The sequence below is a fragment of the Colletotrichum orchidophilum genome, assembly GCF_001831195.1.
Source record: "Colletotrichum orchidophilum strain IMI 309357 chromosome Unknown Scaffold_3.1, whole genome shotgun sequence".
Lineage (NCBI taxonomy): Eukaryota > Fungi > Ascomycota > Sordariomycetes > Glomerellales > Glomerellaceae > Colletotrichum > Colletotrichum orchidophilum.
Window position 1 is genome coordinate 546,439 of NW_019172959.1, and position 16,467 is coordinate 562,905.

The 16,467-nt window shown below is 51.8% G+C and overlaps 4 protein-coding genes across 4 annotated transcripts; 2 read left to right on the forward strand and 2 right to left on the reverse strand.

The window, feature by feature from the left end:
* Window positions 1–312: 312 nt before the first annotated feature.
* Window positions 313–4,116, reverse strand: CORC01_00574 (linoleate diol synthase; the record flags this gene model as incomplete). Its single annotated transcript, XM_022612231.1, has 6 exons — window positions 313–473; window positions 539–815; window positions 874–1,092; window positions 1,151–2,262; window positions 2,319–3,853; window positions 3,905–4,116. The coding sequence occupies 6 exons, from the start codon at window positions 4,114–4,116 to the stop codon at window positions 313–315; spliced, it is 3,516 nt and encodes a 1,171-aa protein (XP_022481370.1).
* A 2,119-nt stretch (window positions 4,117–6,235) lies between these two features.
* Window positions 6,236–8,076, forward strand: CORC01_00575 (uncharacterized protein; the record flags this gene model as incomplete). The annotated part of the gene is made up of 4 exons (XM_022612232.1): window positions 6,236–6,419; window positions 6,475–6,635; window positions 6,694–7,705; window positions 7,763–8,076. The coding sequence occupies 4 exons, from the start codon at window positions 6,236–6,238 to the stop codon at window positions 8,074–8,076; spliced, it is 1,671 nt and encodes a 556-aa protein (XP_022481371.1).
* A 2,609-nt stretch (window positions 8,077–10,685) lies between these two features.
* Window positions 10,686–11,225, forward strand: CORC01_00576 (uncharacterized protein; the record flags this gene model as incomplete). Its single annotated transcript, XM_022612233.1, has 1 exon — window positions 10,686–11,225. One exon carries the CDS (start codon window positions 10,686–10,688, stop codon window positions 11,223–11,225), a length of 540 nt encoding a protein of 179 aa, XP_022481372.1.
* A 1,147-nt stretch (window positions 11,226–12,372) lies between these two features.
* On the reverse strand, window positions 12,373–14,194 carry CORC01_00577 (cytochrome P450; the record flags this gene model as incomplete). The annotated part of the gene is made up of 5 exons (XM_022612234.1): window positions 12,373–12,806; window positions 12,861–13,463; window positions 13,505–13,582; window positions 13,638–13,740; window positions 13,769–14,194. 5 exons carry the CDS (start codon window positions 14,192–14,194, stop codon window positions 12,373–12,375), a joined length of 1,644 nt encoding a protein of 547 aa, XP_022481373.1.
* Window positions 14,195–16,467: the final 2,273 nt, after the last annotated feature.

Here is a 16,467-nt window from a genome sequence, read left to right on the forward strand (position 1 = left end):
GAGCTCCGACTGTAAAGGCGATTAAGTTTATGTAGGCCGCTAACTACGATTACCCGAAACTCTGATGCGCAGCGCTAACACTAAGACGTAAAGAAGGGCATCATTTCTGCTCTACGTAGTACTTCCGGGAGTGTGAAGGGCCAAATTATTGGTGGATTTACACAATGATCGAGTGAAGCCTGTGGTAAACTTTATTTCATTTTTACTCAGACTACATGTTCCCATCGTAACGTCGAATCATTGACCAATGACGATGCCTTTGCCAATCTGACCTGACCTTCTCTTCTCAGACAGGGAGGAAGCAATCTCGGTCTATTGGGAACGGATGCTGGCCGGCCCACTGAGACCACTCAGCAAGTTTTCCTTGCGCTGCTTGAGGAGATAGTAGTACTGCCCCAAGTCAATGGGGTTGTTAGGTGTAACATCGCCCGTGAAATTTCCCTTTCCGTGGCCGTCGAAGTGAACCTTCCAAGCTGTTGGGATGTTAGCGTTGCTCTCAGGAACCAAACCGGCGTGATGAGGAGAGAAATGCACTTACTGCTGGCGTCAAAGCCAAGGTACGACCAGCTGTCGTTCAGATAGGCCTTCTCGCTGCCGACCTGAATGGTCTTGACCACACCCATCTGACCCGGTGCTGGGCGCAGCTGCTTGAGATCAGCGACGAGCTTGACAAGTCCCACAACGAACGTCGTCGCAATGTCCTTGGCCAAGCACTCGTGCTGACCGTAGCTGAAAGCAGACACGTCCTCGGCCTTGCGGTTGGGATCGAACTTGTCGGGGTTGGCAATCTCCTTGGGGTTCCGCCCAGCAACGCCCTGGAGGAAGGATAGTTAATAAGGGAGGGAACATCAAGGGCGGAGTTCAAAGACCCACAAGAAGCAGCACGACCGCAGTACCCGGCTGGATCTTCTGGCCGTCGATATCAGCCGGCGCCGTCGCCACGCGAACGTTGCGCTGTCCGCTGGTGAGACGCTGCGCCTCGCGGACGTAGGCGTGCAGTCCTGCGTCGTCCTTCTTCTGCGCGAGGTTCTGTACCTCGGCCCAGATAGAGGCGTTCTCGCGACGCAGGAAGAACTCCAGTACTTCGTAAAACTAGAGCGAGAGTTAGGTCTCAACAACTCCATGGTGTTCATCAAAGGGGGAAGCTTACCGCTGTGACAGGAACACCAATGCCGCCAAAGGCTGTCAGCCACATGTTATCTACGACCTGCTCCGGCGAGTTTCCTTGAGCCAAGAGCTCCTCGACAAACTTGTAACCACACGATCGTAGCGAGTCCTTCTTGAAGTTGGCCCTGCGGCCGACCGCGCTGGAGATGGCGTTGGCGATGCCGAAGCCCAGGCCACGCCCGGCGTGGACCTCTTTGACGGGTCCGGCCGTCGAATCGATAATAACTTTGGCACTCTCGATCGCGCGGCGGCGACGGTTCCAAGACTGGGCTGGGTCGTTGTCATTGACCCCCCAGACTCGGATATTGAGCAAGTGATTGTAGAGCTCAGCGGCTCCGAGAGTACCGCCGGGGTTCTCCTCGGTGCGCAGGTCGAAGTAGAAGAGGTCGGCGAGAAGCTGAGCATTCAACGGGATGGCAACGTCACGGATAATGTCGATCTGGTGAAGACCCTCCTTCATCTTGAATGTCTCCTTCTCGATGAGCTGCGCACCCACACGATCGATGAATTCGTGAACCGCGTTGTGCAGGTTCGGGATCTTGCTCAATGCTTTCTTGATGTTGGTGCGATGCTGGAAGTTCTTCTGCTCGTCACCCGCGAGCATGAACCAGCTGACGTCCTTCTTCGTATCCGTGAACATGGCCTGAAGAGACCTAAGCCACGGCACGACAAACTGCTTGGGGTTGCCCAAGACCTGCTTGATGGCTGCGCTTGACGCAGTGACGGCGGTCTTGCGTGGAGGTGTTGGGTCGTCCAGAGTGTACAGGTGGAAGGTACCAATCTCCCTGGCAATGGTCTCGTTCATCTTCTTAGTGTACATGGGCTGCATGACTGCGACGGAGTTGTAAGGGAACCAGTTGGGGAGACCTCGCTGAATGAGCTTGTAAAGCACGGAACCACCGAGAGTCTTGTAATCCTGCTGAACCTCGTTGAATCCCCACGCCGTCAGGTTGCTCACGGTGAAGTCGAGTGTGTTGAAACGATCTGAGCGGACAAGCGTGACGGCGTCAGAGAGCACAGCTCGGCCGACAGAGTATGTCGGGCAAATACCGCTGCCCGTGTTGCGGACCGGCTTGATGTCTTCGATCATGAGTCCTTTGCAGTGTTAGATATCTCGGAAGTTTGAGGATCTGTCAAGGGCATGTTCTTACCAGGGTAAAGCTCGACCATGTCGGGGTCGGTGTAGAGCTTCTCGAGGAGTTTGGCAATGTCAGGGTTGGAGTTGATCTCGCTGAACTTGTCGTATTTCTTCAAGCCAAAGAACTCTCGGAATTCGTTCAGCGACGCAACTTGCCACTTGCGTGCCTGGTTGATTCCGAGAATCTCGACAATCTTGAGCGCCTTGGGGACCATACGAGCACCGAAGCAACCAGCCGGGTCTTCCATAGCCTCCTTGAGGATCCGAGCAAGATCTTCATCCTTGAAGGTGCCGTCCTCTTGTCTCTTCAAGTCATCAAACGTGCGAACGCTGGGGTCTTTGGGAATCGACTTCTCGTACTCCACGAAAGCCAAGCCGAGCTCGGCCATGCCAATGTTTTGCAAGTCCTCGGACTTCTTGCCCTTGAACAGCTTGCCGAAGAATCCGTCGATCCACTTTTCATCCTTCTTCGAGATGCAAGAGTGGAAGCGGTACAGCAAGTTGAACTCGACACTGACTTGGTTACCGACACCGCGAGGCACGCCGTCGCTGTCGAATTGCTTGCCAATCTCAACACGAGGGTCAAGAGTCCAGTCGCTCTTGGAGTGGTGCGTGTTGGTGATCGCTCTCAAGTAGTCGTGCAATGAGACGTTGACGTACAGGCCGCCGACAATCAAACGCGCCACGTTGAAGAGGTCATGGTCCTGCTTAGCGACAGCCTTGGCTTTCTCAATGGGAGTGGCATTGGCTCCGGCTTGCAGTGTGAAGCGTCCATTCTCGTTGATCTTGAGCAGGATATCGGCGACGTAGTTGTGGAAGCGGGAGTACAGGACAAGCATGACGTTGACGCCCGCGGGCTGCCCAAGGAGGCGCTTCTCGTGGAACGTGTCGGGCTTGAGCTTGCCTTCCTTCATAGTTCTGATCTCAAGCTGATCCTTGAGTGACGAGCCGTACAGCGGTGCCAAGTCAAGATAGGACGACGTATCGCTCTTGTTCATGTCCGTGCGGTTGGTTCTGAAGATGTCATGAATGATGATGGACGCGTGGTAGAACAGCATCGATGAGATACCAGCCGGATTTTCTTTGAAAGTCCCTTCTTCACGAGCCAACAACAGGTCAAAAAGCAGACCCGCGTCAGGCTTGACACCGTGAAGTCTCTTGGACGTTCTAACGGACTTGGCGTAAGGAGTTCCAGCCTTGCCCAAGTTGGGCTCGAGAATGTTGTTGAAGCTTCCATCAGGAGAGCGGTAGTGGTGTAAGCCATCCGGCGCTTGCGGCACCTGCTCGCGTAAAAGGATGTTGGTGCCCGGGGCTGTGAACTCAATTGAGTCGGTGGCTTGAGGCTCTCTTGCGTTCGGCTCTCCTTTGCTGTCAAGGACTTCTCCCGTCTCATTAACAGCATCGTACTTGACGTCGCCACCAACATAGCTCAGAGGGGGGTGTTGGAGATTTCCCCACAGTGTGTCAATGAGCTTGTTGGTGAGCGCCGTCCTAGCTTTGGAGGTGGCAGGCAGAGATGTCAGGATGCCAATGAGGACCTCGGTCGTTCTTGTTGATATCAGCACCGAAAGAAACCAAATACAATGGGGTCACCCTCACCCTTTCTTGTCATCAAGAGGCTCGCCTTTCTGGAGCAACTCTTTGATGAGGCCCACGAGCTCAGCCGGAGACGTCTGCCCACGTACGGAGACATAGTCTTTTAAGATGTCGGCTGCAACCTTCGCGGGATCATTGAAAAAGTTGGCTGAGTCTTGACGCTCATCGCCATAAGACTCTCCGGCCTGAAATTTCTGAGTAAAGTTGGTAGCCATGATTCACCTACTGTCGTGTAGTGTAGGTTGCTAGACTAGGTGAAGAGGATGAGAGGTAAAGCAGGGAAATCAATGGCTGGCAACAAGAGGCTCTATAATTCTACTGATATACAAATAGCAGCAGTCAATCAAAGTGGTCTCATTTCTGCTGACCGCCTGGCCAAGAGATATGACATTGCCCCTCACTTCGTGATTCACAGAATCCCCTCACTTGATGATAGGGAGCTTGGGTGGCGTCCAGTCAAGCGGATGCTCAATGCAGATCTGTATGAGCACGAAGACCATCACAGTTGCAGGTGTGCCGAGGCATTTCCGTTCATCCTCGAAAGATGATGGAATGCGGTACAATGCTGAGAGATGACTCCAAATGCGGCAGAGTGACTGAGACACATCGCCGATACGTTTCGAGTCCAACCGCCAGCATTGCCTGCCGTGCCTGCTCCCTATGCCAGCCGGAAACATGCAGATTGTGGCGCCTTGAAGTGAGGGGGGAATATTGCCAGGGAACCCAGAATGGCTGAAGCAAATGTCGCAACCCGTGAGTTCGACAAAATGGTTGTGCCTGGCAAGCCTGATGAGTTGTAGATGGTGGAGGTTGAGTACTGATCAGGAGCTTCGGTTGCTACCCTCGTTGTAAGACATGCCTAGCGCTGTGTCATGCAAGTCAGCAGGCGGGAGGGAATTCCGGAAGTGAGGGGGAAGGGAGAATATTCCCAGCCGCACAAGAAAAGCAATAAGATTGGCTGAGTGAGGTTTGATGCCGTACGGTGGTGCAAACGGCTCTAAACGTCCTTCGTTCGGGCCGCACCGTCTGCAAGGTCTCGGGTAGGATGAGTATTCCAACATCGTTCATTGGCAGACGGAGATCGCCGGCAGGGTACATGCCATGCCGATCGCCTGTTGCTGGCATGTCGTACAGGGCGGTACGGACGAGGCAAGACATTTCATGTGAGTAAAGCCCCGTCTTTGCTATTGGTTTGAGACACAAAGCTGTGTGCTTTCCCCGCAAAGCAGAGCCTTTTGAGTTTTCACCATAGATGAATTCATATTCTTTTGCTTTGACGCCATTGGTCAATGTTCGCTACCATGGCAGATCATTCTTGGCCCTGCCGCTTGAGCAAATTAGGGCCCAGGTGGCTTGGCTTCATGTCTGAGTTGTCCTGGACTGATACGAATAGTTTGATTCTCACCGCAACATAGCGTTCACCGGTGGCATCGCATCGCATATCAGTCTCAGCCATCGCGAGAAATATCTCCGCATTGGGCGGCTCGCTGAGGTTTCAGGGAAGCACGACAGATCAAAAGTGGACAGACATTTCACCCCGGATGCTGGCCGTTCGTTCTCCCGTTACGTGAAACCATCGGTTCATGGATGGATCACCAAATGGTACTTTCGACAGGTCGATTGCACTTACCTCAAATTTATCTTTGACTTCCTTACTGCTCACTCGATTCGCGAAGCAACCTAAACCTAATGTCATCTGGTCTTCTAAATGCCTCGGCACCGCAAGCTCTAATTACATTCATCCCAAACTCTCTATCTCTTGATCATTATTTAGTATTATTACCTCATAATGGGCAAATTGAGATTGAAGAAAGAGAGGGGCAGGTGTAAAGGTAGTAACAGGAGAAGTAAAAGAGCTGTCACAAGTAGATTATCTGTGGCTTCGTGCTGCTGCTCGTACAGGTTCAAGTGTCTCGGTGCCGCGTAGAGGCCATGAACAAGTCTCTGAGGACTGACCGGAAAGATGCCGTGTCCCATGTCGTGAGACGTGGTGACGTACACTCCCCTCCCTACGGGAGCTAGGTGAGCATGATCGACGCTCCTTGGCCGCCTTGAGACAAGATACCTTCGAGTAGTGTACCTTGCGAGAAACGCGAAGATTGAGACTTTAATGGTACCAAGACAGCTGCTGCAACAACTACAGAGGTGCGGATAGTATGGATGATCGAGCGGATCCCCAAGTGTTGATATATCGAGACCTTTGGCTCTCACTACCTTGCCAGCTCACTAAATTTTCTCGATTCAACTCATACTCATTGCCACACAAACATTCAATAAGAAATTTCTATACTACTTGAATTTCATCCCAGCTGAGCATTTGTCTTCTTTGTCAGTATGGCCGACTTTTCTACGACCAATGGCATCGGTGAGCCGGAAAAGAAGAGGACGCCTAGAAAGCTAGTCCTTTGCTTCGACGGCACAGGCAACACATTCACCGGTTCCAATTCCGACACGAACGTGGTCAAGATCCTCAGCAAGCTCGATCGCAACGACCCTGATCAGTACCATTACTATCAGAGTGAGTTGATTCACATTCTCAAGTGCTTTCACCACTGACATACGGAATTACCTAGCTGGTATCGGCACGTATGACATCAATGATGAGTCTGTCAACAAGGGCGTCTTTGGTGAATTCAAATCATCAATCTCGCAGACTATTGACCAAGGAATTGGTACCACTTTTGACGCCCATGTCATGGCCGGTTATCGTTTCCTTATGCGTTACTACGATTCAGTAAGTCTAATGAACTGATATGATGAGGTGCTTGACCACTGACGAAACTGTGATAAAGGGCGACAAGATCTACATGTTTGGCTTCAGCCGTGGAGCCTTCACTGCCAAGTTCCTTGCCCGCATGGTCCACACCGTAGGTTTACTGTGCAAAGGAAACGAGGAAATGGTCCCCTTCGCATACCGTCTCTACCAGCGCTACTTGGCTGGCGAAGTCGAGGATTTCATCGTGTCCCACCCCAAGAAGTCCAAAAAGGAGAAGAAACACAAGAAGGACAAGAAAGTCGCCGCCAACGGAGATGTGCCAACGCCACCACCCGAGCTTGAAGACGAGGAGCCATTGCATGAGGGCCATCGTGAAGATGAGGACCCAGCAACCCACGGGATCAAGTACGCGGTTGCCAGAGACGAGATCGCAGCTTTCAGCGATACCTTTTGCCGCAAGGAAAAGGCGATGCACTGCGACAAGATGGAGGAGTCCAACATCAAGGTCTTCTTCCTCGGTATCTGGGACTGCGTCAATTCCGTTGCTGTCCTCGAACGTACTGCACCAATTCCTGTGCCTGTAGTTGGGACGGCGCATCATGTGCGCCATGCCGTAGCCGTGGACGAGCGACGCGTCAAGTTCAAGGCCGCTCTCCTTGCTCAGGACATGAAAGAATCAGATCACAATCATGAAGACATCAAGGAAGTCTGGTTCCCGGGCTGCCATGGTGATGTCGGCGGTGGCTGGCCTGCTTCCGCCGAAAGCAAGCTCGACAATGGCATCGATATGACCTTTTGGGAGCGCGTCAAGAACTTCTGGACGACGCGAAAAGAGAAAGCAGCTAACAAAGCTCTGGGCTGCGACAGGCTTCAATTGAGCGATGTCCCACTGGCTTGGATGATCCGGGAGGTGAAGCTCGTTGGTAACAAGGAGGAAGTTGCGGCACTGAAGTGGCGCGAGAATGTCACGGCCTTTGAGAAGCGATTCGCGAAGAAGAAAGACAAGGCCACAATGGGAGTCATTCACGATTCCCTCGCGTATGGCCGTGGCACAAGTTTCTTCCGCGTCCTTCTTTGGAAGCTCATGGGTAAGAGTGTCTCCTCCCAAGGTTGTTGCTGTTGAAGATACTAATTCGCTACAACAGAATGGCTCCCTTTCATCACCCGGTGGGAGCTTGAAGACAGTGGATGGGAGAATGTCCGCTTCCCGCTTAACAAAGGCAGCACGCGAGATATTCCCAAAGACGCAGTTCTGCATGAGTCTGTTCTCTGGCGCTTGAAGAACGACCCAAAGTATTGTCCACAGAACAATCATGGCGGTCGGCAACTCCCCTGCTTGAAACACAAACACAACATTGCGGAATGCCATCCTGTTGAAGAACACATTCATGATGAGAACTGCGACCATCAGATCTATAAGATCACAAGGTCCGCTTCTGATCTTGCGACTCGGACTTAGCGAAGAGATAGTGGATGTCATGCACTTGTGCAGGTGTTCAAACCGGTCTATGAAGGTGCGGAAACTGGAGTGAGCGAGAGCTCAGATGGCGGAGGGGGCAATCTAGAATCATCGAGTGTGAGAAAAATTGCTAAAGATTGGAGCTTATTGATGAAATTATGCACTATCCCATCGTCCTTACGCCAGTCCAGACTCAGTCAACGATGTGCATCTGCGCACCATCCCCAAGAATCCCAAAAATGCATGTAGGTTTTATTTACTAGACTTGAAATTAGGTAAGTCCATCAGAGCCTCGGTGCAATGACTTGATCTGTACATCAGTCTCTCTTCCCTCTCATCTCAAGCATATCTCCTAGTCACTGTATGGATGGAAAAGCATTTTGGACGTTGGGGTTTACCCTGCTACGTTTACGACCAATTGAACAACACGTATACCAGCGGCGGGGCTGCGCCAATGCAGCTTGGTGACAGTCGGCCCAAGATCGTCCTTGACCGACAGCCGGAACGTCATAAGCGTGGAAATGAACATTATTACCTCCGTCAATTTGATAAAAAACATTGAACAAGGCCTGCTGCGTCTTATCGATGTCTGTTATCAACACGAAGTCCTTGATGTTCATCCTGTTCGCGACACATGGAAAAGAGGAAAGGAGTGGTTGAATCCTTCGAAAGAGCTTGTTAGATGCTCCTCATATATAAGCTTGTTCTTCAGGCCGCAATGAATCTCACGGAAGGCTCAGTGCCAGAGCTACTGCTCCAAAGTTACCTAACAATACTTGCCAGTTCGAAGCCGTGCTGCCCATAGAATGCGGTCCTTGGCCTTCGTCCTGACATATTTTCGTCTAGTCGGTGCTGCCTTCGTTAGTTGAGGCTAATTTCTTAATGTCAATGGCAACCCTTACTACGCCGGCGGAATCTTTGTGGGCCTTGTGTGGACTTACAGCTCTGGTCGTTCTGTGCTCGAAGCTGCTCAGATTCCCGTTCAGGACCTGTTTCCCCTCGTTTTCATCAAGACATCTAGCAGCGTTCTTTCAGGAGAGGAAATTCTGAATATCACGACCACCTATGACGATACAGACTACGTCTTTTAGCCTCCATCCTACCATAAAATCTTCCTCCACACAAGCATGTCCAACGCCTCTACAATCCCCAATGGAACTACGTCGGAACTCAACTCTCCACGCTCCCTTCAACCCCAGAAATGATAATCGGGACCTCAGTGGCTCATCTATCAGACCCGGAGCTGGAATTGTTGCGTATGACTGGCTTAACCTTGCTGTTGGTGGCGACACTGGTGATTCCACGCGAGGCCCAATGGGATTCCACGGCCTCTTCGGAAATTGGTCCACCACGGGTGCCGTCTGCCTTGAGGATGTCATCCCTCTAAATCCCGTCTCGAATACAGCTGGAACGTTCGCTTGTAGTAGCATTCTCTTAATCAAGGTCACTCAGGCTTGATATCCTGACGTTGCATCCAACTACACTTCTTACCAACGACACTCCAACGGTCCACGGCCGAGTGCGGAGCTTGGTACCTACGTAAGGACCACAAGCGAGGAAGCCACGAGCATTATCACGAGCTTTGTAGAAAGGCTGGAAGATACTCTTCATGCCGAGTCAACTCCTGCAAACTACACGCAGCTATAGAGCGAAACTCGTGGCCAAGCACAGGCTGATGTCGTAGAGATGTTATATCTTAACTATGGCGTCACTGTCTCCTACGATAAGCGGCAAGAGATAGATAAGCCATTTTACGAAGATTACGGAGGATTATGTAGCCAAGTTCGACGGACCTCAGCCGTAAATCAACTCGGGACCTCCAGCCATTGCCATCCACTCGAAAGAAGAGGTCTACAACGAAGCCCTGAACAACATTTCCCTCTCCATATCCTGGTTAGAGACCGAGAGTTATGTTCGGCATGATACGGAGTCCTGTTTCGAAGGAGTCTACGTCTACCCTTGGTCTGTGGTTGAGCCATCCTACCGTAATGTGCCGCCACTGGGTTTTGACGATTCTTCCGCGCCGATCATGGCCGGTGCCCCGGAAATAGTGGCACCAGTTGGATAGGTCCCATTCCACAGCACGAAATCGCTGCACACGGAGTATTTTCCCGTAACAACGGCTCTCAGAATGGCAAAAGCTTATGATCACCACCTCGCTAATCGGAACACAACCGTGAGGAGGAGAGCATTCTTCGCCCGATAGCCGCGGGCCGCCGGCTCTATCATTGAAAGTTGGAGTCTTGGGGTCGGTTCGTGCTGATATCTCTGCGTCGGGGCGGGCGGGATCTCCATGTATACTGATATGTAGCTAGAGAGCTAGTCAATCTACCCCGCAATGGACGTAGACATTGTGACGTCGATATGCGCGCTGCGTGCTTAAAGACCCCTCATCAAATGTAATCAGATTACTGATCTGGTTTGGGCCTAGGATCAATAGCCTAGCATCGTAATGAGGGATAAATACCTTTCAAATTCTCCATCTAAGACATCGCTACAGAACGTTTCCGTGAGTTACTCCCTCGTAGTGAGCTATTTTCGTCACTTCTCTAACACGACAGTATCAAATCAACATCCCATACCTCCATCTGGTTTTCTGAGTCAACAGGATGCCTTTCTACCAGGTTCACCACACATACCCCCTCACGCAGCAACAGCGGCAATCCATTGCCCTCTCCATAACCAATCTTCACTGCAGTGCGTTTGCCACGCCTGCTTTCTTCGTTCATGTAAGCTTCATTAAACAAGAGTCAAAGTCCGATGATGGAACCTACTTCATGGCCGGAAAGCCGCACTCCAGCAATTCCAATCGCATCATTGCGCTAGTGCGAACATCGGCTTCTCGAAAGAAGGAGGACTTTGATGCGCTGGCAGCCAAAATCGAAGACGCTTGGAACGGCGCTGTCAAAGAGCCGGGCAAAGAGGACGAGTTTGATGAAGCAAAAAGGCTTCTGATGGTCGTGTTTACGCCAATGTTGGCGATCAGGGAGGGCGGGATGACCATTCCCGAAGCTGGCCACGAAGATCCTTGGCTTAGGCAGCAGTTGCCATATTTCAAGGAGATGAGCGAAAAGCGTGGCGTCAAGGACTTTGCGGACCTGTTGGAAGATCTGAAGCAGAGGGAAGGATTTCAAAGTCTGCTCAATTAGGTTCTGCGGCTGTTTCTTCCGGTCACGGCGCTATCAAAGAAATTATCTGAATCGCTGGAGATGTTTTCTCAGCACGAGCCTGGTCAGGTCTGTTATCGGTCGTCGTCCTCTCTGGCAAGGTCTCGGTTCCTCTCGCAAAGGATCATCAATGAGTTGCCCTGATCAGACGGCCCAGAGCTGAAATAAGGTTATCATAGCAGCTTCAATGGTAAATTCTTGTGAAGAGCGTTTAACGGCCCTCAACATGCAAAGTGCGTTATGTGGGACATAGGGGACGTGAGAGCCAGTGCTTGATCGTCAAAAGTGAATGTCAAAGCCTCCTCAGCAGGCAAGGACCTCCCTCATTGAAACATAGTTTCCAAGACACCAGGTCGGTGTTTTCGAGCCGAGATCCTCTCGGCTCTGCTATCCAGAGCCGACATCGAGGGCTGGAGGTACCATGGGCTCAGACGATCTAGAACCACAGAGATAGAGCGGTTGACGAGGGGACAAATGGACATTAACCATGTTTGAGCCAATGGGCAGACGCTGATCGTCTGCTGTGGCAACACAACCATCCAAAGTATGCGGGCAGATGATCGCTCTGACACATTTTCAGTCATGTCTTCAGACGAAGGTTAAGAACGATCAAACTGTGTTGAACCTCGGCAAATTGAAAGGGCCCAAAGTACGGAACCGAGAACCCGTCGGCGCAACGTGGCGAAAACCTCTCTACGGGCCGTAGACAAGATGAATCCCCGAATGAAGCCGAGAAAGGATGCGCAAGTAAGTTGAAGGCTGCGTTGAGGATTGGACGATGCCACGTTGCAGTTTGCTTATGTTCTTGTAAGTTTGCTCAGAGTTGGTCGGCTAAAACGAGACATTTGTGAAAGAGACCAGCCGCAATAGACTGACACAGGCTAAGATGGCTTTTGCACGCGGAAGCGTATTCAGAATGATGATAAGCTAAGTAGATTGGAATGAATGCATTCAACGCCTAAGGTAGCTAATCCAATCTGTTTGGCTCATTGCTATAACCGTCGTCCGACCTTGATTAAATGATCCCAGTGAAAAACCCCCAAGAAATGCATGCCCAACCACAAGAATTCACACATGCCAAGCAGGCCCGAGGACATCCAAATACCCTACCGCTGCGCACGGAACCCCCTCATGCCTTGAGGCCCAAGTCACCGGTCCTCCGCCTGATCTCAAGCTTGGCCTTGGGGTCAACTTCCATGGTGAATCCAAAATTGATCGAAGTGGGCTGCTGCTCCGCTGCCAGTCTCCAGTCATACTTGAGAAGGAGGTGGCAGAGAATGATCTTGACCTCGTTGGCAGCGAAGAAACGTCCGGGGCAGGCGTGCTGACCGTGACCGAAGCCAAGGTGCTCGGGCGAGGTGCTGACAAAATGCGCGGCTCCGTCATTTCCGGCGCCAAGGGACTCGCGCATGCGCAGGTAACGGTATCCATCAAATCGGCTGGGGTCCAAGTAGATAGAGGAGTCTCCCATTCTTTGACAGCTGACAGCGATACGGCTGCCCTCGGGGAGTTCCAGTCCGTTGGAGAGGGTCACGGGCTTGGTGGCTTCGCGGTGCATGGCGACTGTGCGAGATTCTTGTTAGTCAGAGCAATACCGTTGGCAAAGCAGGGACTTACCAATGCCAATAGGGTGGAGGCGCTGAGTCTCTTTGCAGAAGGAGTCGAGGAGGCGCATCTTGTAGAGACCCATGCGAGCCCATCCATCGGTACGGATCACGTCAGTGATTTCCTTGCGGAGGGGCTCAAAGTAGTCGGGGTACTTGGCGAGGTCGAGCATCACCTGCGTGATCAAGTCGGACGTGGTGTGGAGAGCGGCGAAAGAAAGTCCAAGCTGCATCATCGCGGGATCCGACTTGGCGTCGTCGGATGCTTCTTCGCACCAGTCGAGACAATCGTTCCACTCGGGTTCCTCTTCGCCGCGATCCAAGGCCGCCTTCTTCTCCTTACGGCGCTCCTCCATGATGGGATTAATGATCTCTCTGGCCTCCTTCACCTGCGCTTGGAGCTTAAGGCTGATGGGAAGTACTCTATGGGCGATGTTACGCAGAGATTTCGGGAACATTCGGAGGAATTCTGACGCGAGGAAGCTTGTTCGGGCGTATTCCGAAGTGATCTTGATCCAGTCCTGGTTGCGGCAAAGTTGCTCGCCGCCAAAGACACGGGTGGAAACTCGGGCTACGACCTTGAGCATGTTCTCCTTGATGACGACAGTCTGCCATTCTGTACTCTGTTAGAGGACTGTAATAACGGCGGCATGGTACCGAACTTGCCCTTCTCCTCTCCCAGGACATCAGTCAGTGACAGCGTGGCCTCGTCGGAAACGGGGGATGTCAACTTCGCTGCGGTACCATTAGCTCGGGTCAAATCGTTTGGCAAATTGTTGGCCCGACTTACAAAGGAACTGGGTCAATCTCGTTCTAATAACATATTTGAGGACGGCTTTTTGCGCATTATTTTCCTTCAAAGGTTCGAAACCGGGCATCTGGGCATGGAAGTTCTAATGAATGGTTAGTGACGAAACCCACCAAGGCTTTTTGAATGCGAATGCTTGCCTTGTCGAGAACGCGGTCGAAGCTGAGGTCTTCGTGGTTGCGGATCTCGTTGGCGAAAGGTACCGCGGGAAGGATCGTCATATCTCCCACATCCGTGAGAACCTGGTAGGGCTCATCGGGATTCGTCTTCGTCCTCTCTAATACAATATTCCGGACCTTTGTGATGAAGTCATACTTGACTTTGAGTCCGGTGAAATCCCACTTGTGCCGGGGGTTGAGGATTGGCAGATCTGTGTGAGGCGTTTGCTCTGCCTGCTGGATGGAGAAGTAAAACACAAAGAGCAGAAAAGCTGTGATGAAGTAAGGCACTGGCTTTTCCAATGGGCTGGGAAAGGCCTGGAGTGTCTCGAGGGGTCCCCAGGACGATTGGCTGGCAAAGGAATCGTTGGCAGTGGCCATGGTGGATCAGGATGCACTCGTCGCTCTAGAGACAAGCTTCCTGCTGACAATGCGGTGTGTTCTAGTTGGATAAAATTCTGGAGAATTCCCAAGTCCAAACGAACTAATGACGGGGAAGCTCAAAGAAAAGGGAAGCCGGCAAGCGGCCCAACACATTGTGTCGCAGACAGGCATACTGGACGGACGTATCTTGGCTATGCCCGCGAAACGCCTATCGAGACACGAAAGATGAGCTCAAGAGCTTGGGGCGCTTTGCTCATACCCGCTGGCGTGACAGCTGATGGGCGGTGTTTGGTTTCAAGGGACATGCAGCCGCACAGTCCCGCAAGGTTCTGTCGCTGCTGTCTCGGCGCATGGACCGCATCCTCGGACGATCTCAGCGCCGATCTGGGAGCTCAAGAGCTGGGAGAGCACGGGAGAAGCAAAAGCCTTGGAAGCTTGACTTGGAGCGATCCCGGGTCCTTTTGGTGTTGGGGGCTGGGGGCACGTATGGGGCACTCGGTATCATGAGTTGGCCGGGCTGTGTTGCTTATTTCAAGTTTGGGGACATTGGTGCTCTGCCACACAACGGCTGCAAGGGGGAAACTATCCGTGAGGGTCGAGCTCCATCTGCGACCAGACCTGACTTGGAATCGCGTCACGGAGAATTAAGAAGGATCCCGGGGTGGGTTCCGGAGCACGCGGAGTCGCTTCCGTGCGGGAGGAGTGTAGATCCTCGGTGCCGGGGCATAGATAGTCTCCGGTCATGCTTATTCTTAAGCTGCTTGTCCACTGCTTGTGCCAACGCCATTTTGTTTTCATATCAAGTGTAATTCCAGGCACTGTTGTTGTAGCTAGGCACTTCATCTATCTCACGAAATTTCTGCTCTCGGTACTGAGAGTATGGACGTATGGTGATACCAACGCTTGCCCCCAATCATCAAGTTGCCTAGAAGTGCCTGGACCTGGATTTTGGGCACGGTATAAATGATCGCCGACCGAATCACTAAACCTGATGCCTGCTGCTGATCTCCCCGGCTATTTCTTGCCGTGTCGTACGGGAGGAAAAGCAACGAGACAGGCCCAGTTACGGTAAAACGGCCCAGCAAACGTCTATTCTTGAGGTACCAGAGAACATTGAGCTGAACGGACAGTTATCATTCATTCCCGATTTCTCAGATAGATTCTTTACCTCTTTTCTTCTGATGCCGGCACTGGAAAGCCGCTCAACGTCTATTCGAAACGAGTTCCGTTTGATTTCGCGGGAAAGAAGAAGAAACTTGTCCGCGGCTGAAACATGAAGGTGTTGGCTTCTAGAACACAGAGAAGAAGGTTCAACAGCCAATCAAGAATGGCGGTTTCTTCTGGCTGACTTTCATAGCGAAGCTATTGTCTTAGGTGCATGCCAACTGGACATCAACGCGGTGACAAATGGCACATCTGTTCTGTTTGCCTGCACTCTTGAAGTCAGCTTATAATGGTACGATACTATACCCTTGGGACTTTTTGCAAGTGGTTCAAAGGCCGGCAAAAGACCTTGGTCGGGAAAACGACCCGGCTTCTGGAAACCGAAACTAGCCCTCTCGTAACAGCTATGCAACCAGTAGCGCGCTTGAAAAGTACGAATTGATGTGTGATTGGTGCAATGCACCATCTAATGTGATTTTGAGCTAACTTGCGACGAGGCTCCAAGTTCGAAACCTGTCTGCAGAGTACATTAACAAGTCGGGCTCCTTAGTGAAGCTCGGAATAGGCATGCGCACCTGCGAAACGTCTGCCCGATGCTTTGCGTTGCCGACCGCTTCTCTCAAAAGTGCGATGGAGGTGAAGCTTTTGTTGTACACCATTGTGAAGCTGTTGCATACATTCAAGATGGTTATATACACGGCAGGTGGCGAAATGGCATCCTGGATTTCCTCAGTTCTTGCCTTCAGTTTCAGCTCCAACATTTCATCTTCATCATCGCCGTCGCCATCATCATCGTCAGTAAGAGAGCATGCATGACCCGAAAACGCAGCATGGTTAGCATAGCTGCTCTGCTCGAGAGCCCCGCAACTACTGCCGCTGCCGTTGATAGAGTACCAATGCTCCAAGTCCATGGGAGGGAGTGGCGATGAACTGGTTCCCCTGATATCTGATAGATCATCCGTACCCTTCACAGGGTGGCTTTGCGCTGCAAGCACCAGCCGACCTAAAGTGACGCTTACAACAGGCCCAATCCTGACACAACAAGGAGTATTTGGGGTTAGCCCACGGCTTTTGAGTTGTTTTCCCCAAGTGAAGCGGGAGATAAA